The 27,687-nt window shown below is 39.0% G+C and overlaps 1 protein-coding gene across 1 annotated transcript in view; it reads right to left on the bottom strand.

The window, feature by feature from the left end:
- DNAH11 (dynein axonemal heavy chain 11) overlaps nt 1–27,687 on the bottom strand; it is a 407,209-nt gene that overhangs the window by 102,014 nt on the left and 277,508 nt on the right. Inside the window, exons 62-65 of the mRNA XM_033192171.1 lie at nt 19,053–19,191; nt 12,317–12,483; nt 3,880–4,115; nt 2,229–2,351 (exon numbers count right to left, since the gene is read on the bottom strand). Of these exons, the coding sequence (XP_033048062.1) occupies nt 2,229–2,351; nt 3,880–4,115; nt 12,317–12,483; nt 19,053–19,191 (665 nt within the window). The remainder of the gene's footprint in view (nt 1–2,228; nt 2,352–3,879; nt 4,116–12,316; nt 12,484–19,052; nt 19,192–27,687) is intronic.

Below are 27,687 nucleotides of genomic sequence, written 5' to 3'. Positions count from 1 at the left end.
TGTTTGCTACCTGTACTTCTTCAAATGATAAGAAGCTTCATCGCTACCTTAGTTCACCAAACTGCTTCAGCACAAGTGTACTATATGAACCACTATTGATCTGTCTTGCAAGAAGACATAAGTAGTAAAGATAAAAGTGAGAACTCCCACTATTGATTGAGAGTCTCAAAGAGGGGGAATAAGGGAGGAGACTACCCCTCATATTGTCTTATGCCCAATTTCTGCCTCCAGAGAAAGAAAAAGTAAAAACTCAAAGGCAGAAATGAAATCCACGAGCAGGCAGCCCGGTGCCACACCCTGGGCCTGGTAGTTAAAGATCAACCCCTGACCTAATTGGTTATGTTATCTATAGATTACAGACATTGTACAGAAAAGCACTGTGAAAATCCCTATCCTGTTTTGCTCCAATCTAATTATCAGTGCATGCAGCCCCCAGTCACATACCCCCTGCTTGCTCAATCAATCACGACCCTCTCATGCGTACCCCCTTAGAGTTGTGAGCCCTTACAAGGGACAGAAATTGCTCACTCGGGGAGCTCGGCTCTTGAGACAGGAGTCTTGCCGATGCCCCCAGCAGAATAAACCCCTTCCTTCTTTAACTCGGTGTCTGAGGAGTTTTGTCTGTGGCTCGTCCTGCTACAATATGATCAGTTTTATAAGGCTTAACAGAGAGTACATATTCAGTAAATATTATTAATTTGAATTAAGTTGTTCTGGCCTGATATTTGTGATAAAGACTTGAAGCTCTATGTAAAATTTGTTCCTAAAATTGAAGACCTCTAGAATCCTCACGGATAGTTAACTACATCCATACTGAGAATCATGACTCAAATTTATCAGTCTTTGGAAATTTCAGATTGTCCAACTATATATGTAATAAGAGTCATCAAATTGCTTACACCTAAATTGTGCTATTGAAGTTGAAGTTGAAGATCAGAGAACATGCATTTCACTGATAAAAATTTTAGGTCTTCATAATAGAGTCAGAACCTTAATAACAAGGATTTCGCTTCAGTGACATTCAACATTTTACACTATATTTTTAACACATCAGACACAGCTACAATTATATTTATGTTAAGAGTTGCAGTTTGTCAAGTGGCTTGTTAGATTGTTCTAAATGTGTGCCTGGGTAAATTTTGGTTTATTAAACAATAAGCTGTCAGTCGCTCTAAATGGATTTACTTAGTGAGTTATATGATAAATACCATACTAATCAGTTAGAGACCAAGAAGTTAGTCATCCTAATGTAGGCCTATTTCCACTTAAAATTGACAAGAATAAGCTAGTGATGAAAAAGGGGACAGATACCTTAGAGGCAGAGCGTGGGCGTTAAGGAAGAACAGGGTGGGGAAAGTTCTGAAATTATATCTCTTTGAAGAAAAAAAGAAGAGAGGGAAGGAAATTCAGTGAATTAAGTCTAATGAATGTTGGTTGCTTGTGTGAAGAGGCATAGGGAGTCTCTGGAGTGCCAGTTTCCCCTATGCCCACCTAAACTTGATTGAAGACACAATTGCTGCACCCGACCTTTCACACATTCATAGGAAAGTGACATGATGACTCCTCAGAAATGGCTTCAAGGCCCCTGAGAGAATGTTCTGGAAAGTACATTGTCTTGGGGGAATGGCCACCTCTTAGAAAGTCACATATAGCTCCTGGAGGGGTAGGGGGAAGTATTTCTCTGTTGTTGATAATCCAATATTGCTGGCATAAGGGATGATTTCAGGGATCCACTAATGAACTCTCCTTTTCTGAATGGTTACATTTTAAATATATTAGGAAAAACAGAGCTAGCACAGTAAACCCATGCTAATTTTAAAAAATAGTGAATGGATTTAAAATCTAGTTAAAGAAAAATATTAAGTAAACAGGGCACAAGTGATATGTAGATTGGCAGCCATATTCAAGGTGTTCTGCAAAGTACTGAAGTTAGAGAAACGTTGGTATAAATTTTAAAAGAGGCAACTATTCTCAGATTTATAACAATGCATTTTTTTGGCCTATAGATCAGGAATTGGATAAAACAAATCTAAATCCACCAAATAAATAGTCTGAAAGTCTGGATTATGTTGCGGTTGCTTTGGTCTTGGAGTGTAGGTGCATGAAATGGAAACTCAGAAATATCACTAAGATTTCAATAGACTGCTTGATTATGAAGCTAAGAAATAGATGCTGCTGCTGAAAATCATTTAGCATGATATACATGTTAAAAATTCAAGAATACTTACTTTCCTTTTTTAATAGTATTCCTGCCAAGTAGTGGATCCAGGACTGGATCTATTGTTTCCTCGAGATTTTCAATTAAGATGACATCACCAAAGGCCAAAGCAGTTTCAATGGCATTCACAAACCTTAAAAATCAGTGGGATTTGAGATAATAAAATGTAAATTGGCACAAAATGTTCAAAAATTTTTATATGATCAAATTATATTTAATGTAGATATTCTAAATGGGACAAACTTAGAGAAAACTATTTTATAAAGTAGTAGTTTCCTTTAACTAGATTACACAGAAATTAAATATGAAATTTTAAGATACATTTTAGTTGTATTTTCCAAGTGAAATTTAATAGTTTGAACTAATAAATCTATATATAGATTAGTTGCTTGTAATAGCAACCATAGTTGAAATAAGTGTAAGTTACCCAAATATCATACATGTAAATTCATTTGATGGGCCTTTCTAAAGTAAAATTTCATGTATTAAATGCTTTATAATTTGATCAAACTTTTATTTTTTAAATCTTTAAGTTTAGTCACTTACAATGGGGAGATATCATTTTACTTTGGTCTTACTCTCCAACAAATATCTCCCTACCAAAAATAATTTTCTGCAAGTATTCAGATAAGCAAAGACTACATTAAAAAAAAAAACAAAAAACAGAAAAACAGAGATGGTGGACTCACTCTGTTGCTCAGCCTGGAGTGCAGTGGCATGTTTACGGTTCAGTGTAGCCTCCATTTCCTGGGCTCAAGTGATCCTCCTGCCTCAGCCTCTCAAGTAGCTGGGACTACAGGTAGGCACCACCATACCTGTCTACTTTTTTTGTTGTTGTTTTGGTAGAGATGGGGGTCTCACTATGTTGCTCAGACTGGTCTCAAACTCCTGGCTTTAAGCAATTCTCCTGTCTCAGCCTCCTAAAGTGCTGGGATTATAGGCATAAGCTACTGCACCCGGCCTAAGAACTACATTTCCTTGTATAACTACAGAAATTTATTATTTCATTCTATGTATAAAAAGAGGATGGAAGGGTCAAGTGAAACATCCATAGTTCTAAAATAATTTATTCAACATTAACTGAATAGCAACTGCATACAAGACAGCTTTCTATCTATCAGACAGTATTATCATGATGACTTAGTAACAGAAATTCTTGGAGTAGATTCAGTTCTCAAAAGTGACATGTAAATCTTGACTAAGATAATAAATTAACTTCAGGCATCCAATGTTGGGACTTGTAGCCATGTTAAGATCCTTCTATAAGCAGAGTGTAGATTTAGAAATATGACCGTAAACATCATTAAGCCTGGAGGCACCACTGACAATTCTTGTGTTACTATCCAAACACTCCAGAGAAGGAATGTAATATACATCCATTGTTGGCTTTAGAAAATTCACATATTTTTCCCCACAGACACAATGTTTGTTCTAACCTTCAATTTTATTATCTCTTCTTCAGATAATTGGATGCCATCCAACAAGAATGCCTTTTCAACAGAGATACTTTATATGAAACACGAGCAGGCAGATAAACAAATAGCACCAAATTGTAATACATCAATGTGGTGGAGAGGTCTAAGAAACATCACGACTTTATACAAATCAGACCCACTTCACAGCAGGTAAACAGAAAGCCAATCTCTTCAAACTTCACATACCCTTTCTGGCCCAAATGTGTGACTTTCAGGTCCGTTCCATACTTATTCTTGATCCACTTAATTCCCTGTTGCTGGGGATCTATCAGCAGAGGCCAGCGCTCACAGTGTGTTAGGATAGCAGCATTTTCGGTGGACATTCTGTCACTGGGCAGCCCTTCGTTATTCCAGGCGGCAACTGTAGCATCATCCGTCAACATGGAGATCAAGTCCAGGCCTTCAGTTAGTGGAATGGAGACCTTTAAATTCAGAGTTGAATGCAACAAATTGGCCATGTGGCAGAGAGAGAAGACAGACAAGAGAAGAAGAGAACAAAGCCATGAGAAAGTAACTCTAGGTAAACACATGATAATTTTCTGTGGATTCTTAGAAGCCAAACACAACTCATCATTAAATGCAATTTGACTTGATAAACCTAGTATTTTATATCTCAGAATTCTGTCAACTTTGGGATTCAACATCAGTTTTATCAATTGCATCTACTGGGCTTCAACTGAGAGAGACTTTGCCCCATACTTAGGTAAGAGAGAATGGACACACCAGGAAGAATGGCAGGACACCAGAAATGTATTTGCCCATGGAGCAATCGCCCCCCCCACCCGCGTATAAGCAATGCTAAAATTCAGTATCTTGTTCAGGCACTTCATTTTTTTTTCTACAGACCAATGCTACAAAGAGATGACCTCTCTTTCTGGGATGGGTTAATGAAAAGTACTCAGTTCACTGGAATTCCATCAGCTCCTCAGTTGTGCAAAGGAACTTAGGATATCACTTTAAGGCTGAGAGGAAATTATCCTTGCCTTGATTGCATTGCAAAGTAAGGGGTTGGGGAGGGGCAAGCAAGGAGGAAGGGGCAAGCAGGGTGGACAGAGTGATCCATTTTAAAGAATAAACATAATTCTGTATAAAAATTGACAACAAATAATGTTGTAGCAAAAATTGTGTTAAAGAATGTATTTGTTCACTCCTCCAGTCATCAATCACCAAACATTTATTGAGCATTTTCTACATAAACACTGTCCAGAGACACCAAAATGTGCAGGATGAATACCGAGCTAGCTCCCCAGCTTGGTGGGGTGGTTAACATGGAAGCATGCCTCCATAAGAGACTGTAGTAAGAACCCTACCTGTAGTAGGTAGGGGAGGCTATATCAGCAGTAACAGTTTGGTTCATTGGTTTGTCACAGAGCTTCAAAACAAAATGCTGAAAGGATTCCCACATTAAGGCTGGGATGCAATTTGATATGAATATAGGAAAAGTAGCACAATATTCTTACTGCCGCTGACTACAATGTTATCTTAAAAATGAATCAAACCCTATCTCCTAGTGATATTGAACAAGTTTTGGTATCTGACTTGATACATAGTTCCCTTAGAGACATAGGCAATTTGATGTTTTAGAATAAGCACTTTTCTACTGGCAAGAGATATGTGCTTTGTTACCTACTTTCTACTTAATACAAACAGCTGAAACAATTGGGGGCTGTGAGTAACTTTGATTTCTGAAGCTCTAAGGACTAACAGAAGGGGCACCTGCAGATTTCATATCCAAAATCAATGGTGTGAGTACCTACTCTGTGCAGAGTAGAGAGCCAGGGATCAAAGAGAATATCAATCTCCCCCTTTTTTCCTGGTCAGTAGGGGAAATAAAACCCATTTCAATATAAATGAAGAAATAAAACCCATCTTAATCTAAATGAAGACACCTACATTAAAGAATATCATAACCACAATGACTACTTTCAGACTCAAATTTTTAGGATGTTTTAATAGTATTGTGTCCAAATAGCTAGGAGCATAGCTACATACAGAATTTTTTTCATCAAAATATTTTTTGATAGTCATAATACAGGCATCATTTTCACAATTAGTATTAACCAAAGTGTAGGCTGAGGAAAATAAGCCTCATTTCATATACAGGCATGCACCATATGATATATTGGTCAACGATGGACTGCATATACAAAAGTGGTTTCATAAGATTATAATGGAGCCGAAAAATTCCTATCACCTAGTGACACTGTAGCCATCATGATGTTGTAGTACATTATTTTAAAAACAAATTTTGTGTAGACTAAGGGTACAGTGTTTACAAAGTCTACAGTAGTATACAGTAATGTCCTAGGCCTTCACATTCACTCACTGACTAAGGAAAAGTAGCACAATATTCTTACTGCCCCTGACTACAATGTTATCTTAAAAACGAATCAAACCCTATCTCCTAGTGATATTGAACAAGTCTTGGTATCTGACTTGATACATAGTTCCCTTAGAGACATAGAGCACATAGAGACTTAGAGCAATTTCCAGTTCTGCATGCTCCGTTCACCATAGGTGCTCTATACAGGTGTACCAATGTTAGTCTTTCATGCTATATTTTTTCTGTATCTTTTCTACGTTTGGATAGATTTAGATGCACAAATACTTATCATTGTGCTACAACTGCCTATCGCATTCAATAAAATAACATGCTGTGCAGGTTTGCAGCCTAGGAGCAATAGGCTATGCCATGTAGCCTGAGTGTGTAGTAGGCTGTCTCATCTAGGTCTATGCAAGTACAACAAAAGGCATTTCTCAGAACATATCCCCTTCGTTAAGTGACATATTAGAGTATACCTTTTTATCATAATTAACTTGTCTTGTCAGAATTTCTTGGAGTCTGCAGCAAGGAAAATGGGTTTGGAAACCAAGTGTAAAGAGGGAACCCTTTAGTTCAAAGTCTGCTTCTAGAGTTAGCCTGTTGCGAGGCTCCATCTAATTGCTCTGTTAAGTAGGGTCAACATGTTGTGAGTCGGGATGTTACTATGAGGTGGAGCTGAAAGAAAAAAGAAGGCTCACTCTTTGGAAAAGAACCATTTGCTAGAGAGAAAAGACAAGGCTGGAAGCACATGCCAAAAGCTGAAGTGAAATTAGTCATAACACCAAATGCCCATCTGGCCTCTAGAAACTGACCAACTGGCCTATTCCTAAGATAAAAGGGTAATTTCCTATGGAGGTAATACTCCCAGTTTCTCCTAATGTTACAGTAACATAACAACTCATGTTTACGTAAGGCTTTACCTGTTCACAAAGTTTATTCATATAGATTCATTCTTGCCATTTTTTCATTTAACCCTTACAAGAGTTCTTCAAGGTAAATATCTCTATTTTATTGCATAGGACACAGAGGCTTAGAATTAGTGCTTATAATAACTAATAACTAATTATTGGCACAAATAACTCCACATATTTGCTCTGTCTGTAAACTGCTGGGTCAAAGCAATGAGTGGAGTGCAAAGGCTGCCTTGAACTTGCCTATGATTCTGTCCATCTGCCCAGCAAACAGCAATTCTGGATGGAAACAACTTTGGAAAACAGTGTAATTTGGACCCTCAAGGCTGTGTATGCCCACAGCCCCTGTCCTTTTCAGCCACTACCCTCTGTGTTACTGTTTTCTCCCTGTCCCATCCCTCAAACTCATGCCCCAGTGGTTGTACTTTCTGACAACCCTTCCCCCATACCCTTTAGTATCTTAGTTCTGTTTGGACCAAATTGCCTTATCTTCTCTAACTGCTTGTCTTAACCAAAACCAGGCTCTCCCCCAAGGGCAATGGCTGTCAACCCCAGGCTGGATATAGTACTTATGGGAGCGCTTGAAAAAGCTGCCAACATGCATAGCCCTTCCCCCAAGTGATTCAGCATCAATGGGCATCAATACATTTCAAAAGTTCTCTCTCACATGATTTTAATGAGAGGCTGGGGTGGGGTACAAGAGTCATTGTTCTAGAGTCTCATTTCACTTGAGGGCCTTCGCAAGTGGAAAGAGTTCATTTTCCTCCCTTCCCACCTCTCTCTCTCTCTCTTTTTCTTTCTTTCTGAAATAAGGTCTCACTCTGTCACCCAATCGGGAGTTCAGTGGTGCCATCAAAGCTCGCTGTAACCTCTAACTCCTGAACTCAAGTGATCCTCCCCCCTCAGCCTCTTTGCCACCACAACTGGCTGGGTTTAAATTTTTTTTTTTTGTATAGATAGGGTCTCACTGTGTAGCCCAGACTGGTCTCAAACTCCTGGCCTCAAGGGATCCTCTTGCCTTGGCCTCCCAAAGCACTGGGAGACGTGAGCCACCACACCCAGCAGACAGTTCATTTTCTTAAGAATCCCATTACTGAAAAGTGGGTGTGGGAAAGAGTTGCCATTCCTCTTTCTTCCCTGTAAGTCAACCCAAATCATGATTCTTCCATCTTTAAGTCAAAATGTCACCTTTAAGACCCGTGGACTCCAGATATACAATCTCTGATCTATTTCTTCATCTTTTGAAGGATATAGCTATTGGTCCTTCTCGCCCTTCCAAGTTCTGCTTTCAATCTTTGACAACCTCAGTGCCCATGGAGATGACGAATCCCCTCTCTGGCCTTGACATCTTTCACGTTAAAGCACTGTATTTCCTTTCTACTCCAGCATGCCGGGGGAATTGAGGGAGGAAGGGGATGATATCAGAATCACCTGGGAAGATTATACAATGCCCCCATCCCTGGCTTTCGATATGCATACCCCCTCCTCCCATGATGGTGATATGTCTTTGGAGCGGTATTAGAGTGACTCCTTTTTTGATGGGAAATGTTGTCCCAGACTTTGTAACAATCTGAAATTATTTCATCATTGAAAGCTAAAATTCCTGTGCCCAACTCTTTATGATTGTCTACATCTCTTTCACATCTTTAAACATAACACTTATTCTAATAAATACCATGAATACACCAGGCCTTTACCCTATTTACTGTTTTACTTTGGCAAAATATACTTAACATAAAATTTGTCATTTTAACCATTTAAGTGTACAGTTCAAGTGGCATTAAGTACATTCACATTGTTGTACAACCATCATCATCTATCTCCAGAATTTTTTAATCTTCCCAAACTGAAACATACCTATTAAACAATAACTCCCCATTCCTCCCTCTCCCAGCCCCTGGTAACCACCATTCCACTTTCTGTCTCTATGAATGTGAATGCTCTAGGTCCCTTGTAAAGTGGAAGTATTTGTCCTTTTGTGACCGGCTTATTTTAATTTTTTTTTTTTTTTGAGATGGCATCTCACTCTGTCGCCCAGGCTGGAGTACAGTGGCGCGACCTTGGCGCACTGCAACTTCCACCTCCTGGGTTTAAGCAATTCTCCCGCCTCAGCCTCTTGAGTAGCTTGGATTACAGGCATTCACCACCATGCCTGGCTAATTTTCAGTAGAGTCAAGGTTTCACCCTGTTGGCCAGGCTGGTCTTGAACTCCTGATCTCAAGTGATCCACCCGCCATGGCCACTCAAAGTGCTGGGATTACAGGCATTAGCCACCAGGCCCAGCTGTGACTGGCTAATTTCAGTTAGCTTAATATTGACAAGGTTCATCCATGTTGTAGCATGTACCGAATTTCCTTCATTTTGGAGGCTGAATAACATTCTAGTGTATGTTTATACCTTGTAAACATAAGATAAAATCTATTCTGTCCATGGACACATGAATCACTTCCACCTTTTGGCTATTGTGAATAGTGCTGCTATAAACAATGGCACGCAAACATCTGTTTGAATTCCTATTTTTACTTCTTTGGGGTATATACCAACAAGTAGAATTTCTGGATCATGTGGCAATTCCGTGTTTAAGGTTTTGGGAAACTTTAACTTCTGGCTAACCTCCCGTCTCTTTTCAGCTGAAAGTGCTCCTCCCATTCCTTAACTGTTCTGCTAGTCACTGCAAGACTTTCCTCACCTCCTTTCTTTCTGGCTTACCTGCCTATAAACCTGGCTGGATTTGGCATTCTCTTTCCCCTCTTTTTACTCCTATACTTTGAATATTGCTGATGAAAACTTTATTACTGTGACTATAAACTCATCTTGTCCAAATACATCTTGGGTTTCTTAAAGCTGTGTGGCGACTCTTACCATCTACTCCCCTGTTGCCCTTCACAGGTATTTTTGATATTTTTACCACTCTCCTCAAAGCTGTTCTTCTAATTTCAATTTTCTTTGGTTTGGCCAGCTTGCATTGCATTTTCCTACTTCCCTGAAGTAACAGAGACTAGCAGGTGTGACTGCTTCAATTTTCTATTAATATCTGCACCCATGTCCATCTTTGTCTCCATACCCCAGAAAGGGCTAGATACATAAACTAAGAATCTGTTTTAATCAATTGAGATGACAGTGTTATATAGAAAATAGAGTCCTGGAAATCAGGAGATCTGATTTTCTACTCTCTATGACTGAAGTGGAGTCATTTGTCTGTCTGTTTTCTCATTTGTACAAGGAGTATCTTAAACTAGATGATTTTACATTGTGCAAATCTATTATTTCACTTGACTTATGGGTTTGAATTTTCAAATTTAGGGTAAGCTACCCTATACTTACATACATAATGCTACACTTTAAGTCTGAAAGTAGTCTTTTAAAATTTCTAACAAATAACCCATAATATTAGTAAGAAAACAAAAGTTTCATGCTATTCAATAACATGATGATCTGAGTTTGATTTCAGTTATCACTTCTGTTTAAAGCACTTTTCCAACTATAACTCTGTAGTTTACATAGTTAATTTTTATGTTCTTGTTGAAATCATCACTAAAATAAGAAAAACTATTTCCATCTTTCATCATAAGCAAAAATCAAATCAGGCCAGGTGTAGTGGCTCACACCTGTAATTCCAGCATTTTGGGAGGCTGAGGCTGGTGGATCACCTGAGGTCAGGAGTTTGAGACCAGCCTGGGCAAATGGTAAAACCCCATCTCTACTAAAAATACAAAAAAATTAGCTGGGTGTGGTGGCAGGTGCCTGTAATCCCAGCTACTTGGGAGGCTGAGGCAGTAGAATTGCTTGAACCTCGGTGGCGGAGGTTGCAGTGGGCCGAGACCGCACCATTGCACTCCAGCCTGGGCAACAAGAGGGAAACTCCATCTCAAAAAAACAAAATGAAACAAACAAAAAGCAAAACAAAAACAGAAAATCAAATCAAAATGGATTAAAGACTGAAATGTAAGACCTGAAACTATAAAACTTCTATAGGAAAAATTGGGAAAATGCTTCAGGACATCCGGGCAAAGGTTTTTTGGGTAAGACTTCAAACAAACACAAAAATGGGATCGTATCAAGCTAAAAGGCTTCTGCCTAGCAAAGGAAACAACCAACAGAGTGAAAAGATAATCTAGAGAATAGAAGAAAATACTTGCAAACTATTCACCCAAAAAGGCACCAATAACCAGAATACATAAGAACTCAAACAACTCAATAGCAAAAAAAAAGCAAAAAACTTGATTGTAAAATGGTCAAAGGACTTGAATAGATATTTGTCTCAGAAGAAGATGTACAAATGGCCAATAAGTAACATGTGAAATGCTCAACATCACTGAGTCATCAGGGAAATGTAAATCCAAACCACAATGAGATATCACTTCACCTCAGTTAGAATGGCTATTATTAAAAAGACAGAAAATATTAAATGCTGGTGGGGATGTAGAGAAAAGGGAAAGCTTTTGTACTGCTGATGGAAATTTAAATTAATATAGCCACTACAGAAAACAGTATGGAGGTTCCTAAAAAAAAATAAATTAACTACCATATGATCCAGCAATCCAGTTGCTGAGCACATACCCAAAAGAAAGGAAATCAGTATGTCAAAGAGATATCTGCACTCCTATGTTTACTACATCACTATTCACAAGAGCCAAGACACGGAATCAACTTAAGTGTTCATCAACAGATGGGCAGATAAAGAAAATGTGATATACATGCACAATGGAATACTATTCAGCCATAAAAACAATGAAACCCTGTCATTTCCAGCCACATGACTGGAACTGGAGGACTTTATGTAAGTGAAATGAGCCAGGCACAAAAAGATAAATATCATGTGTTCTTACTCACATGTGGGAGCTAAAAAAGTGGATCTTATGGAGGTAGAGAGTAGAATGATGGTTACCAGAGAACTAGAGGGAGGGAAATGGGGGAGAGGGGTTGCAGAGAAGTTGGTTACCGGGTACAAAAATACAGTTAGAAGAAGTAAGTGCCAGTATTCAATAGCATAGTAGGGAAATCATAGTTCATAATTTATTGTATAATTCAAATAGCTAGAAAGGAAGAATTATAGTGTTCCTAACAGAGAAAAAAATAAATGTTTAAGGTGATAGATATCTTACGTACACTGACTTGACGATTACACATTGTATACAGGTATCAAACTGTCACATTACCCCAAAAGACATATGAGTATTATATATCAATTAAAACATTTTTAAAATAATGAAATATGAATGTTGTAAACATAAGAAAACCTGCAGCACATAAGACACACCCTCACCGTGGAGTTTGTGGTCAGTTTTCGTTACAGAGGTCCAAAAGTGCCTGGCATATACATGGGTTTTACTACTGAAATCTCAGTATGATCTTTCTACCTGTTCACAAGGTAAGGAACTGAACTTACCTTCTGTTGAAGAAAGGGAACCCACTCGCAGTGCACCAGCTCCTGGCGATACTGCTTTGTAAAGGGTCCGACATAAGACACAAATGCTGCCGTGAGAAGAACATCTCCACAGAGTGTCTTCTCTTGAGCTTCAAAGGACTTAATGGATTGACCCCAGCGAATCTTCTCTGACTGAAAGATGAAATTACTCAGCTGTAATTGCAGGGTGAACGTCAACTCCACAAATGCTTAATGCAATTACCTTACGGCACAGTTTATGTCCTTCCACACAGTCACTAGAAGGAACAGAGTGTAATGGTTTGGTGTGACTATTATAATCTCTCATGTGTTTGAAACCCATCATTATGATGGAGTTCTCATACTCTCCTCAGTGGAGTTTATCACAAAGTGACATTAGTTCTTTAACATCTCTTCTCACTGGACATCCCAACTCTTCCATTATGATTGAGGTCCTTCTTGAAAGGCTGACAGTCTCTCCCCTGTCCCTCTGGGAGTGGAGGATGACCAAGAGCTGTGGCCAAGAATGAGTGATGTTAGGATTACTTATTTATTTGACAAGGTCTGGTTCTATCGCCCATGATGGAATGCCGTAGCACCATCTCAGCTCATGGCAACTTCTACCTCCTGGGCTCAAGCCATCTTCTCACTTCAGCCTCTCAAGTAGCTGGGACTACAGGCATGCGTCACCATCCCTGGCAAATTTTTGTATTTTTTTGTAGAGATGGGGCTTTGCCATGTTGCCCAGGCTGGTCTCACACTCATGAGCTCAAGCAATCCACCTGCCTTGGCCTCCCAAAGTGTTGGGATTAAAGCGTGAGCCACCACACCTGGCCTGATATCAGGATTTTTTTAATATCAGCCTGGCTGCTCTCCATTCTTCCCACTACACTGCCCTAGTCAAACTTTTTATTTACTTACCTATTTTTAACATGCTGGCAATGGTCTGATTACAGACAAAGGGAAATGACAAACACAACTCTTCTTAATTAGTTAAAACATAAAGCTGAAATAGCCATCTATCCTGGATTCTACTGAAAGAGTAGCATTGGTAGTTACTAAAATCAGGTTAGTTTTCTAATATAATCATTAAATCAGTGGAGGAAGCTATGATCTATGTAAAAAGGTGGAAATCAGGACTTCACAACACCCTCCAAGAACGCTGTTGAAGTCCTTATATCTAGTTGGATGGCCATTTAAAATCTGATTTACAGGTTAAGTATGTGAAGCCCTTAATATTGGATTTGAATAAAACTGCAATAAATATGTATGGATTGACTGAACTGCAGGGTAGTTCACTAATTTATTTTGTTTCAAGGTACGCTAAAAATACAACATTTTAAGAACATGCAGATTAATGGAACCTGAAAAGAAATCAGCAATTTGTTAGTACAAGCAACGAGGCACCCTATGGAATTTTGCTTTCCCCATGAAAGTAGATTGACCACAGAAAACAAAAATGATGTCATAATGGATTGGAATGCCAGTTCCCTGCAAGCCATCTTAATATCTACAACACTGAGGTCGGAGGTCATGAAATTAGCATGTGAAAATGGTTATCAAAGTGGTTTCAAGATCATCTCCTTGCTTTGCTTGATAAAGATCACCCCAAGTTAACTATATAATTAAACACTAAGGAACTTCAGCTCTCTAGCCCTCTACAGAATTTATTACTTTCCTTCCTCAGCCACAGACAACATATCCATTAATTTTCAGGAGGAATCTCTCATTCACCTACCCTCCCATCTTTGTTGTTTTTGGTTTGTAAAGGATAAACAATAAAATGTACCCACCTCATTCTCCAAAACAGCTTTGAAATTTGAAGATTTACTAAACATAGACTTATTGGCTATCGAAATCATCAATAATTTTGCTATAGTATCCACACAACATAAATCATTACTGACATTGGCTAACAAGGGTTTAAGAGTTGGAACATGTCCTGTAATAAATTTCTAGACAGTTAAAAATCACTATAATTTTATTCTAATGCATTATAGATTGCCTGTAATGTCATCCTGGCTGGGGTGACCCATTTCTAATTTTGAACAGCTGCTCAACTCAGGAGTTAGTTAATGATTAAATATAAATTGCCTGATTTATTAGTCTGAATGGCTGAGCTTCCAGGTCAATGCTATATAGACAAAATCATCAGTCTTGATGTTTTTCAGAAGTTAACTGTCTCCTGTTCTAGTCAGAAAGAATTCATCCTGAAAGAAAAAGATCTGACATCTTCAATTAATCCTTTAAAAATATATATTTTTTCTTAGTTAACATACTACAATCTTCTTTTCCTTTCCTTGTCTAAATCATCATGAGTAAGTAAAGCCTTTGGAAATATTGCTATATGTTAGAGACACATGGTAGGACCTGCTTTCCCCTTGATAAAACTTTCAGACATTCTGTAACTAGTCCAGGAAAACAGTCTAATTACATGACACTTTTTCTCAGGTACCTCAGAAATGGTGAACTCTTCACACTGCTTAAATCTTACCACTTTAAATGGCAGTAGTTTTAAGTACTAGTACTGCTGAAATTTCTCAACTCATCTAAGAAAAGCAAGTCTTCAAAAGGCTCCAGAATTTTAATACAGGAGGCTCCCAAAACTCACCCATTTATTAATGTATTCATTCAGTAAATATCTAGTGATGCTGATGACATGCCGGGACTGTTCTAGATGCTTGGGATCAAGCAGTGCACAAAAAAGGTAAAGTTTCCTGTTCTTGAGAATCTCATATTTCAGTTGGGGGAAAAAAAGACCAAAACAAGTATTTGTGCCTATGCATACATGTGCGACTATGTTCATGCAATAAATGCTATCAAAAAATGGTAACAGAGCAAGTGGAGAAAATAGAGATGCGTATGTGTGCTTGTATGTGTGTGTGTGTCAATGAGTGGGGGGGACTCATGTGTGTTGGATGAAGGCTCTTTAATGTGGGGAAGTCAGAGAAAACCAATTGATGAGAACTTTCAGCAGAACCTGACAAAGAGCCAGTGATGTGATTGTCTGGGAAAGGCTAAGGCACAAAGAAGGAGAGTGCCTGGAAGTATGTGGGAGAGACAGAAGGCCAGTGAAGACAGGGCAAGAGAGAAGTGGCAGAGGTGAGGACAGGGGGTATCCAGGAGACAGATCATCATGTAGGGCCTAGTAGGTCAGTAAAGCCTTTAGACTGGACTTTGAGTGATTAATTAGTTATCGGGGAGTTCTGAGTGAAGGGGTGATGGGAATGTACTTAAGTTTGTAAAATATCACCCGGCTGCAATGAGGGAAGTAAGCTTTAGGAGGTAATGGTGGGGCCTGCAGAGGCACCCTAGGGGAGAGATGCCAGCAGCCTGAACCAGCATGGTGAGGTGAAGAGAATGCGAAGTGCTGGGATTTGGAATGAACCTGAAAAGCAGAGTCAACAGAATATGCTGATGGACTGGATGTCAGAAAGAGTCATGGGTGATTCAAAAGCTTTGGGCCAGAAAAACTGGAAGAACAGAATTGCAGTTACTGAGATGGAATGGAGAGGGGATTTGCAGGGTGAATTATGAGTTTCTGCATAATGAACTATGCATTTCAGAGAGAGAGTGTATTTCAACTTGTGATGAATTAAATTTGTGGTAATAATTTAGGGTTTTACAAATCTACTATAGGCTGGGTGTGGTGGCTCACACCTGTAATCCTAGCACTTTGGGAGGCTGAGGTGGGCAGATCATGAAGTCAGGAGATCAAGATCATCCTGGCTAACATGGTGAAACCCCGCTCTATTAAAAATACAAAAAACTTAGCTGGGCATGGTGGCGGGTGCCTGTAGTCCCAGCTACTCAGGAGGCTGAGGCAGGAGAATAGCATGAACCTAGCAGGTGGGGTGAGCTGAGATCGCGCCACTGCACTCCAGCCTGGGTGACAGAGCGAGACTCCTTCTCAAAAAAAAAAAAAAAATCTACTACAAGAAATGAAGCTATCATCTAGCTATCCTCAAACATGTTTCCCCCTTTCTTGCTAAGAGAACCCTGAATCTGAATAGTATGGTAATGTGCCCAGTTCCATGAGATGAACGGTGACTTGCTAAGCCAGTGATGATAGCCCCATTCCCCCTTTTCCAGACACTTTTTTTTTTTTTGGGCAGGAGGTGTGGGGTGGAGTTAAGAGTTTATCTAGTTCTGACTAAAGAAACTTAAGTGGGGGTCTGTCAGAGACATTTCCAGAAAAACATAAGATTTTCTCATAAAAGGAGAAAACCCCAGCTGATATAGATTGTTCCCTTTCTCTGCTGTCTCTCTGAATCTGAAGGTGTAGCAACTGACTTGAGACCATGAGGCAAAATGCATGAGGGTGAATGACCACTTGCTAAGTGTGGAGAGGCAGAGGGCAACAAAGAGCCTAGGTGGCTAGTCACTAATCATCTGGATCAACACTGATAATGGTCTAGCCTTAGCATTTTCTGTAATATGTGAAAAATAAGCTCCCATTTGTTTGAGCCACTGTAAAAGTTAGATATCACCTCCAGCCAAATGCATTTTCTAATAGTGCAGTTACATATTTTAGTGCAGTTATACGTTTGTCAGCTAAAGGCATTTCTAATAATACAGTTATATACTTTTTAATTATACACTATTACTACTTTTTAGTTATATATTTTATATACTTTCTAATAGTGCAGTTATAGACTTTATACTTTAAAAAGTAACTACTTTATTGAGATATAATTCACATACCATGAAATTCACCCTTTAAAATATACAGTAGAGTGGTTTTTACTATCTATATAAACTTGTACAATTATCTCCTCTAGCTCATTTTAGTACATTTCCCTCACCCCAAAGACAAACCGTGTATCCAGTAGTAGTCACTCCCCAAACCCCACACCCTTGTCCAGCCTCTGGCAACCATTAGTCTATTTTGCGTCTATAAAGTAGCCTGTTCTGGACATTTCGTACACAGGTAGAATGTGCCTCTGTACGATATATGATATCACATATCATGTCATATGTGACCTTTTGTGTCTGGCTTCTTTCTTTTAGCATGATCTTTTCAAGACTCATACATTGTAGCATAACTCAGTATTCATTTTTTTGTTTTGTTTTGTTTTTTTTTTTTTTGAGACGGAGTCTCACTCTGTCGCCCAGGCTGGAGTACAGTGGCCGGATCTCAGCTCACTGCAAGCTCCGCCTCCCAGGTTTACACCATTCTCCTGCCTCAGCCTCCCGAGTAGCTGGGACTACAGGCGCCCGCCACCTCGCCCGGCTAGTTTTTTGTATTTTTTAGTAGAGACGGGGTTTCACCGTGTTAGCCAGGATGGTCTCGATCTCCTGACCTTGTGATCCGCCCGTCTCGGCCTCCCAAAGTGCTGGGATTACAGGCTTGAGCCACCGCGCCTGGCCCAGTATTCATTTTTATAGATGCATACTATTACATTATATGGATAAACATTTTATTTATCCATTTATCAATTAATGGACATTTGGGTTGTCTCTGTTTTTAGCTATTATGAATAATACTGCCATGAACATTTGCATATGAGCTTTTTAATGGACGTTTATTTTCATTTATTTGGGGTATATACCTATGAGTAGATGACGGCATCACACGCTAACTTTATGTTTAATGTTTTGAAGAACTGCAGAACTGCTTTCCAAAGAGGCGGAACCATTTTACATTCCAATCAGCATTTCTCCATATCGTTTGCCAATACTATTACTGCCCATATTTTTTATTACAGTCATCCTGGTGGTTATGAAGTGGTATCTGATTGTTGTGGTTTTAATTTGCATTTCCCTAATGACTAATGGAGTTGAGCATCTTTTCATGTGCTCTCTGCGTATCTTGTATGGTGAAATGTCTATTCACATCCTTTTCTTATTTTAAAATTTGGTTATTTATCTCTTTGACTTTTGTTAGGAAATACTTGAACATACATTATGTCTTTTGAGCATCATCACAACCTTGTAAGGGAAACATTATCCACATCCCTGTTTTAGACGCAAGAAAACAAAGTTGAAGACGTTCGGTGATTTCCCCAGAACTGTTGAATGCCACATTGTAGAGCAAACACAATCTGTGAACACTGATGTCACAGAACATACGTTCCTCTACCACTCACGTTCAAGCAAGACAATAAGAATTATAAAAAACCTTTACCTAATGGAATACCTATTAACATTAGCATGTCAGTCACCTATAAAAAGATGTAACAACAAAACCATAAGCCAACCAGGTTTAACTTGAAAGAAATCATTTGCTGCTAGAATTCAATGGCAAATGTATATTAAAAGGATCAGACAACAAACAGTTCAATTTCACAATTATCTAGCAGCCATCCTGAGTTTTATAACCTATTTCAAGAAAACCATGCTTTATTTTTGTTTTTAAAAGACTTTTTCACAATGTGGTAAGAAAGGAAGGAAGGAAGGGAGAAAGTAGAAAAAATAAATACATAACCCACCCACAGCTGATGTACTCCATTGTCTTAAAGTGGATACAAGACCACTAACTTCTGATAAAGTATATGTCTTCCCTGTTTTCATTGGAGATCAGACTGATGGCACACTGAGTTCAGGACTATATATTAAAAGATATGTACTTGATCATTTCTTCCTTCTGGTGAGTTAGAGCCACAGTATGAATGATTTTTAAATATTATCCTTTGTTGTTAATTCCATGTCTATTTAGTTATTATTGGTGGCAAATAATAAAATTCCCACGAGCAGATCTGAATATTTTAGTTAGAATGTTTGGAAGAAAAGGTTTAACTTGCCTCAAGTTCCTTGACAAGTCTATTAGCTAATTTGATGGTTTTGTCGGTTTGGTTCACCTCTTCTTGACACCGGACTTTCTCAGCTGTTGCTTTTTCAAATGATGCTGTGAGTCTGCTCAGATTTCGATCCAGATCCTGAATCAGAATTGAATTAACTTTTCAGTCATTTTTAGTTAAAACAGAGAGATTACAATCATCTTAAAACATCTGTTACTGTAAGGTAAATGGACAAACCTCTTCCCCCCATTAACCTTCGTCCCTTTACCATACGTATTTTGGGAAGAAGGAAAAGAAGGATATAATGAAATAAACACATCAGTGCCACTATAAACTAACAGCTCACGATGTGGTCTTCTTCCCTTTCATCTCCACTGGGCAGAATGCAAGGAGCCACTGGGGTGAATGGATGCGCCCTGAAGATGCAAATGTGCTGTAGGTGCACTATCATTCCCCTCTGCTCTTCTTGCACCTAAGCCTCATCCTCCAATACCAGCTTTATTAAAGACAAGAGTGACTTGTTTGGTTTCTCCACCTACTGATTCTTTTCTCTTTGGGTTCATAATTCAGGCAGTGAAGAGGGGTGTTAATTACTAAGCCCTTTAGATCCGGCTAGGCCAATCAGATTTTTCTTTTTCTTTTTTTTTTTTTTTTGGAATGAGTATTGCTCTGTTGCCCAGGCTGAGTGCAGTGGTGCAATCTCAGCTCACTGCAACCTCTGCCCCCCAGGTTCAAGCAATTCCTGTGCCTCAGCCTCCTGAGTAGCTGGGATTACAGGTGTGCACCACCACGCCCAGCTAATTTTTGTAGATTTAGTGGAGATGAGGTTTCGCCATGTTGGCCAGGCTGGTCTTGAATTCCTGGCCTCAAGTGATCCACCCACCTCGGCCTCCCAAAGTGCTGGGATTACAGGCGTGAGCCACTGTGCCTGGCCCACATTTTTCTCTTCTGGAGGTAGGAATTGAAACTCAGAGATAATCCATTGTCTTTAGCATTGAAAGACCTTGGAGGATGTGTGAATCAGAGGGCTTCATTTAAAGAGGGAACACCTTCCACCAGGGCACAGAAAAAACAGAGAAAACCATTATGGAGAAAGAGAAAAGGATGAAAGGGACATACAAAGAGAAGCAAGATGAGAAGTCACACAGCCCTAGAGACTCCAAGAGAAGTTCATGGCAGCTTCTTGTTTCCTAGATCTCTTGGGGCCCTGGTCACCTTTTGTCCAGGAGTTTGTCTTTGTGTCCTTTCTGGCTAAGGTGTTTTGAATGAGTTCGTATCACTTACAGCCAGAAAGTCTTGACTGAGATGTCAAATGCTTGTGAGACTCCTCACTATGGTATCTTGCTAGCATATTAAGTTCCAACAAACCTAATAAGATTTATAACACTGCTTTTGTAGATGCATGCAAAGTTCCTAGAAACTTTAACAAGAAAACTTGCAGAATATAACCTATTAATAATTTAGAGACTATATTTGTCGATGACCCAGTTATTTCACCATTACTTTATATTGCTAAAGCAGTATATATATACATAAATATGTATATACATCAAATTTAAGATTAATATGTAAAATAGCATCAAATTTATGAGAATTGATGGAGATATTATACATCACCAGTTAGAAATAAGTTTGAAATATGGCAGGGTGTGGTGGCTCATGCCTGTAATCCCAGCACTTTGGGAGGCCGAGGCGGGCGGATCACAAAGTCAGAAGTTCGAGACCAGCCTGGCCAACACGGTGAAACCCCATCTCTACTAAAAATACAAAAATTAGCCAGGCGTGGTGGCAGGCACCTGTAATCCCAGCTACTCTGGAGGCTGAGGCAGGAGAATCGCTTGAGCCTGGGAGGCAGAGGTTGCAGTGAGCCGAGATCGAGCCATTGCACTGCAGCTTGGGAAACAAGAGCAAGATCCCATCTCAAAAAAAAAAAAAAAAGGAAAAGAAAAAAGAAAGAAGATTGAAATAAAAATATTACAGGTCTATTTTGGGTTATTAAGGGTACTTACAGTTTTACCAAGCACAGAAGCACATGAAAGCTCTAGTATCAGACTCCGTGGGTTGATATTTGAATGCTGCTACGTAAGCTAAGCAGTATCAAGTTGGGGCTATTTATTTACCTTCTTGATGCTTCAACTTCAGTATCTTAAACATGGAATTAATAACGTTACCTAGCTCAAAGGAGTGTTTTTTTGAGGATTAATTCTGATGATTCATAGAATAATACCTAGGACAGTGGAAGGCAATGGTTCTTAAATTTTTGGTCTCAAAACTCTTTTACATTCAGACCCCTACAGGGCACTGGTTCATACAGATGATATCAAGTAATATTTATGGTATTAGAAGTTAAAACTGACAAAAATTTAAAAATTAATTTAAGAATATGAATAAACTCACCATATATTAGCATAATTTTATTAAAAATAACAATATTACCCAAACAAAATTAATGAAAAATGGAATTTAAATTTTTGTGAACCTAATTTTAATGTCTTATTTAACATAAGACTGTCAGATTCTTATACCTGCTATTGCGTTCAATCTGTTGAGGTGCTGCATGTCATACAGCCGCTGAAAAGCTCTGCTCTATGCTTGCTGGAGAATGAAGGTGAATAAAGCAGACAATGCCTTATATAACTTGCAGGAGAAGAAACCGAGACAAAAATCAGCTGAGTGATTTGCTATAGTTTCACTAGCTAGTGAGTGAAAAAAACAACAAGGCTATGAACCCAAACCTTCTGAGTCCTGGACCAATTTAATGGAAGGCATTTAACAAAATAGATGTTCGAGAAGGTCCAGTTGTGAAGAGACAGAGCAAATATGTCCAGGCTTCCCAGTCAGATCACACATGGTATACTGTATAGTTAACAGTATCTAGCTTTGAGTTTAAAAATGTCTTGGTTCTGCCAGATACGGTGGCTCACACCTATAATCCCAGCACTTTTTGGGAGGCTGAAGTGGGTGGATCACCTGAGGTCAGGACTTCAAGATCAGCTTGGCCAGAAGGGTGAGATTCCATCTCTACTAAAAATACAAAAAATTAGCCTGGTGTGGGGGCGCATGCCTGCAGTCCAGCTACCCAGGAGGCTGAGGCACAAGAATTGCTTGAACCTAGGGGTCAAGGTTGTAGTGAGCTGAGATCGTGCCACTGCACTCCAACCTGGATGATGGAATGAGACTGTCTCAAATGAATGAATGAATGAATGAATGAGTGAATGAACGAATGTATGTATGTATGTCTTGGTTTTAGTTCCTCTACCTCTTATTGGTCCTGGTGGTGTGGGCTCATTTTTCACTTTATGTGAGCTTTATATTTTCTCATCTGTAAAATGGGACTACTGCTACTAATACCTACTTCATAGGTAGGTGTGCTATGGAATCAAATGTGTGTTAATGCATGTAAAATATGGCACAGCACATTCAGCAAGCACATGTGAAGTGAGCTTGGTCTGCAAATATCACTGGAGTTTATTTCAAATGGGATACAAATTCACTTTGGTTCATTTTTTCATTGAATGAAAACATAACTTAATGGCAAATGTTTGAACCTGGGAGGTGGAGGTTGTAATGAGCTGAGAATGCACCACTGCACTCCAGCCTAGGCAACAAGAACGAAACTCCGTCTCAAAAGGAAAAAAAAAAAAGTTCAAAGCAAATATATAATCATCAAGATGATTTTACTTTAAAATAAATATGATTAGGTTTCCAAAATATTTTCTGATGGGTCTTAATATTGCTTGTACCTTTCTCCTTGTTTTCAAAAAATTTTTCTCTATAGAAAACTCTATTCTTGCTGTTTTTCTTTTCTCAACACCCGTTCTCTCCTTCATCTATTTTAATCTGACTGTTATTCCTATCACTTTTTTCTTTGTTTTTCCCTACCATTTTACTGAAACATATGTGATACAAACCACCTATGAATCTGATAAACAAGCTTCATTCTCTCAAGTTACTAATCATTGTTTGAAAAACAAACAAACAAACAAACAATAACAACTAACAGTTACTGATCCTCTAGCAAGCACCCAGCACTATTCTAAGTATTTTCCATGTGTTAATGCATTTGATCAGTTTGGTAAGTCTCAGAGAGATTTTTTCATTTTATGGGTGAGGAAATTAGAGTCAATAAGGCCAAAAAGTTACTCAAGCTCACACAGACGGGAAGTACTGGGCTAAGATTCGACACGTGATGTTTGGCCCCACAGCCTGTGCTCAGATGCACTGTGGTATCTGCCCTCTTTACTGTTTGTTCCAGGTGATGGTTCCCTTCCCTCCCTTGGCCCCCATGACAACAATCTCTCCTGGCTCCTCATTCACCTTCCTAACCATCTCTTCTTCTTGCTCTTTCAGATATCATCATTCTGTATCCATTTTATAAACTGTTTGTAACCCAAGTTTCTCTCTTTGACTTTGTTTTCATTCTGCTTCCCTCACCCATGTTCATTCTGCCTCCAGTCTCTTCCCCTTTGTTTGCTGGCCCAGAGTTATCTTTCCAAAAGGTAAATGTTATCAGTTTATCCCTCCTGCCCCCAACTGCGGTTCTTCAATTGCGCTCCCTGTCTGACAGCGGCAGTACTCACATACGGCTCACAGATCCCTACTGGGGCTAGTTTATTCTGCTAGGGCTCACTGAATCTACGTTTGCCTTAGTTATTGTCTGTAACATGGTTAAAAGAAAATATAACTACTATTCATGACTGTCTGGGACTTTTTTTTGGCATTAAGAGTCTTCAATATTAGGGAGCTTAGTATATTCTGGCCCACAGGACAAACACTTACTTCTTAACCAACCCCTTGCAATTTCCTGTGTGATCATGTCCCTGCCTCACTTTTCACCACAAGTGACCCCACACAGTGACATTTATACTCTACTCTTCAGCCATGTTGAGGTACTTATTGTCCACAGGACACAAGACCCTCTTTCTTGAAATACCCTTTCCCTATCTTCTGGGTGAAAACCTCTTCATCTTTTAAGACTTGATTCAAGAGGAAACTGCTTCTCCAAACCTTTCCTGAGCACCCAACCACATCCTCACCTGCAGAACTGACCAATGCCATTCTTTGCACTCCAGTGGCAGCCAGTGCAACCTCCCTTGGCAGCACTTAGCAAATTAAACAGCATTTAGTAAATCTGTAAGATTTTTCAGAGCAGGGACTGAGCCTTCTGTGTCACCCAGACTCCAGTGCCTAGTCCAGTGTTACAAAATGTTTGTTGACTGTTAAAAGGAAAGTGAGTCCTTCAACTAGAATAAACCTTTTAGTTGAAATATAAAATATGGTTCTGTTTGTCAATTTAACTAATAGTTTTTGAGTTCCTCTCGTGTCAGGTGCTAGGCATAAAAAGTTAGAAGACTTTAAGGAGCTCACAGTGTGGAGGACAAAGGAAATGAAAGTTCACATGTTAGGATGACGTGTACAACTGATGTGTAGGGTGTGTGGAATAATAGGGAAACTGATCAAGTATTTTCTCCAAGGAGTTCCCCTAAAGTCCAAGCTTGATCTAGGAGAACAGCGAGAATTAGCAGATGATAAAGTACGAGATCCCAAATAGCTTTTAGTGTTAGCACACAGCAAAGGTCAGTACCCACTAGGTACTAGGTACCAGGACCCACACACCAAATCTAGCAGCCATCTGGTTTCGTGTGGCCCATGAGTAAAGAATGGATTTTACATTTTAAACGTTAAATGTAAAAAATATTAACCTTTACCTCAGAATAGTTGTGCAAAGATTTGAGAACACAGAGGGATATCACCAAAATGGCAGAGTCGAAGTAATCTGGCTTCACTCTCGCCTACAGAAAACCCAAAACAAATATCCAGCGCTAAGACTATCACCAGCAACATCCCAGAACTCAAATCTGAGGCTGAGACATTACCCAGAGCCACAGAGAAGTAAAAAACTCTGAGCAGCAGAAGAAAGAATGTCTCTATTTGCAATGCCCCTACCCAAATTTACTCAGGCACTGCACGTAGAAAATGCCCCCCAGACTCATGGTTTCTACACTGGAGAAAGTGAGACTGAGGTGGGCAGTCATTTTCCCCACTCAGTCACCTTACATTCCCTTGCAGGAAAACTGCTTTTTACCTCAACCCGTGGGAAGTATTCCAAGTGTCTATAGAGACAAAAATCCCTGCAAGCATCTAGTGATAAAGAGGGAAGGTGAGACTAGCAACTGCAACCCATGAAACTCTGCTCTTTATCTCAGCCAAAGGAGATGGCAAATCAGAGTAGCTTTTCAACAGCACCACACTGTACGAGGCACACTCCATAGGTCTTCTGGGCACAAAGCCCCTAGCTAGCTTTGCCACAAAGTCAGAGTATTTTTGGGGGGCCCCTTACTCTCAATTTAGGATGGTCAGTACTTCGAGCATTTCTAAGAGTTAAGGCAAACCTGGGCTTAATGTTCCATATAGTGCTGAAAAGGAAGCAGTGATCTAGAATTAAGGAACTCAACAGGCAAATACAAATAACCTCTAAGCAAACATACTCTACAAAGACCAAAATAAGCCAGTCAGCAAAGACTGGCATAAATAACTGATCCTTCAGTGTAAAGCCATAGATGTATGTCCACAAGAAACAGCAGCAAACAGGGAGCCATGTCCTCTCCAAACAAAGCAAGGAGTGAATGACCAGCTCTAATGGGATGATCATATGGGAGCTCTCAGATCAATAATTCAAAATAGTAGTTTAAGAAAACTCAGCCAACTCCAAGATAATACAAAAAAGCAATTCATAAATTTATCAGAAGTTTAAGAGATTGAAATAATTTTTAAAAAATCAAACAGAAATCCTGGAACTGAGAAATACATTTGCTGAAGTGAAAAATGAATTTGAGGCTTTAAAGAGCAGAATGAGTAAAGCAGAAGAAAGAATCAGTAATTTCAAAGACAGGCTATATGAAAATATGCAGAGGTGAAAAAAGGAAAAATGAAGAAACGAACAAATGTCTACAGAGAATGACCTCAAAAGAGCACATCTAACAGTCACTGGAGTTTAAGAGGGAGTTTGAAAAGAGCAAGATGCAGAAAGCTTGTTCAAAGAAAGAAGTATATATAGTAAACATGAACAGATCTAAGTGGAGAGATAGACTGAAATACAGTAATAGTAGGGGACTTCGACACTCCACCCTCACTAATAGACAGATCATCCAGACATGAAATCAACAAAGAAACATTAATGATAAACTAAACACTAGACCACATATGTCTAAATGACATTTATAGAACATTTCATTGAACAGCTGCAGAATACAAATTCTTTTCTTTTTTTGAGACAGAGTCTCACTCTGTCACCCAGGCTGGTGTGCAATGGCACGATCTCGGCTCACTGCAGCCTCTGCCTCCTGGCTTCAAGCAATTCTCCTGCCTCAGCCTCCTGAGTAGCTGGGACTACAAGCATGTGCCACCACGCCCAGCTAATTTTTGTATTTTTAGTAGAGATGGGGTTTCACCACGTTGGCCAGGATGGTCTCTATCTCCTGACCACGTGATCCGCCCACCTCAGCCTCCCAAAGTGCTGGGATTATAGGCGTGAGCCACTGCGCGGCCTGACAAATTCTTTTCATCAGCACATGGAACATTCTCCAGAACTGACCACATGTTAGCCCACAAAACAAGTCTCAACAAATTCAAAAAAGTAAAAACCATATCAAGTACCTTTTCTGATCACAATGGAATAAAACTAGAAGTCAATAACAAGAGGAACTTTGGCAACTATACGAACACAGGGAAGTTAAACATGCTCCTACTCAGTGGGTCAATAACATTAAGAAGGAAATTTAAAAATTTTTTGAGACAAATTAATATGGAAACCCAACATATTCAGTCTATGGAATACAGCAAAAGCAATACTAAGAGAGAAGTTTACAGCAATACATCAAATGCCTACATAGAAAAATAAAAACATTAAAATAACAAACCTAATGATACACCTCAAGGAACTAAAATAGCAAGAACAAATCAAACCCAAAATTTTTAGAAGGAAAGAAATAAGAAAAATCAGAGCATAGTAAATGACTGAGATTAAAAAATACAAAATATCAATGAAATGAAAAGTTCATTTTTTGAAAAGGTAAACAAAATCAACTAACCTATAAAGAAAAAAAAGGAGAGAAGACTCAAATAAAATAATAAATGAAAATGAATATATAACAACTGACATCACAGAAATATGAAGGATCATTAGAAACTATTATTAACATGTACATGCCAACATATTGGGAAACCTATAAGAAATAAATTCCTGCACATATACAATCTACCATGATTGAACCATGAAGAAATAGAAAATCTGAACAAACCAGTATTGAGTAATGAGATTGAAGCAATAATAAAAAGTGTCCATCAAGAAAACTCAAGGACCTAATGGCTTTACTGTTGAATTCTACCAAACAATTGAACAATACCAATTCTACTCAAACTTTTTCAAAAAATTGAAGAGGGAACACTTCCACACTCATTTGATGAGACCAGCATTACCTGACACCAAAACTAGACAAGAACACAACAAAAAACTACAGTCAGTATCTCAGATGAAGACAGATGCAAAAATTCTCAACAAAATACTAGCAAACTGAATACAACACCCATTGAAAAGATTATTCAGCATGACCACGTGGGATTCAACCCAGGGAT

Source organism: Trachypithecus francoisi, unplaced genomic scaffold (genome assembly GCF_009764315.1).
Source record: "Trachypithecus francoisi isolate TF-2019V2 unplaced genomic scaffold, Tfra_2.0 Lachesis_group4, whole genome shotgun sequence".
Classification (NCBI taxonomy): Eukaryota; Metazoa; Chordata; class Mammalia; order Primates; family Cercopithecidae; genus Trachypithecus; species Trachypithecus francoisi.
This window is presented reverse-complemented; position numbering and strand designations above follow the sequence as displayed.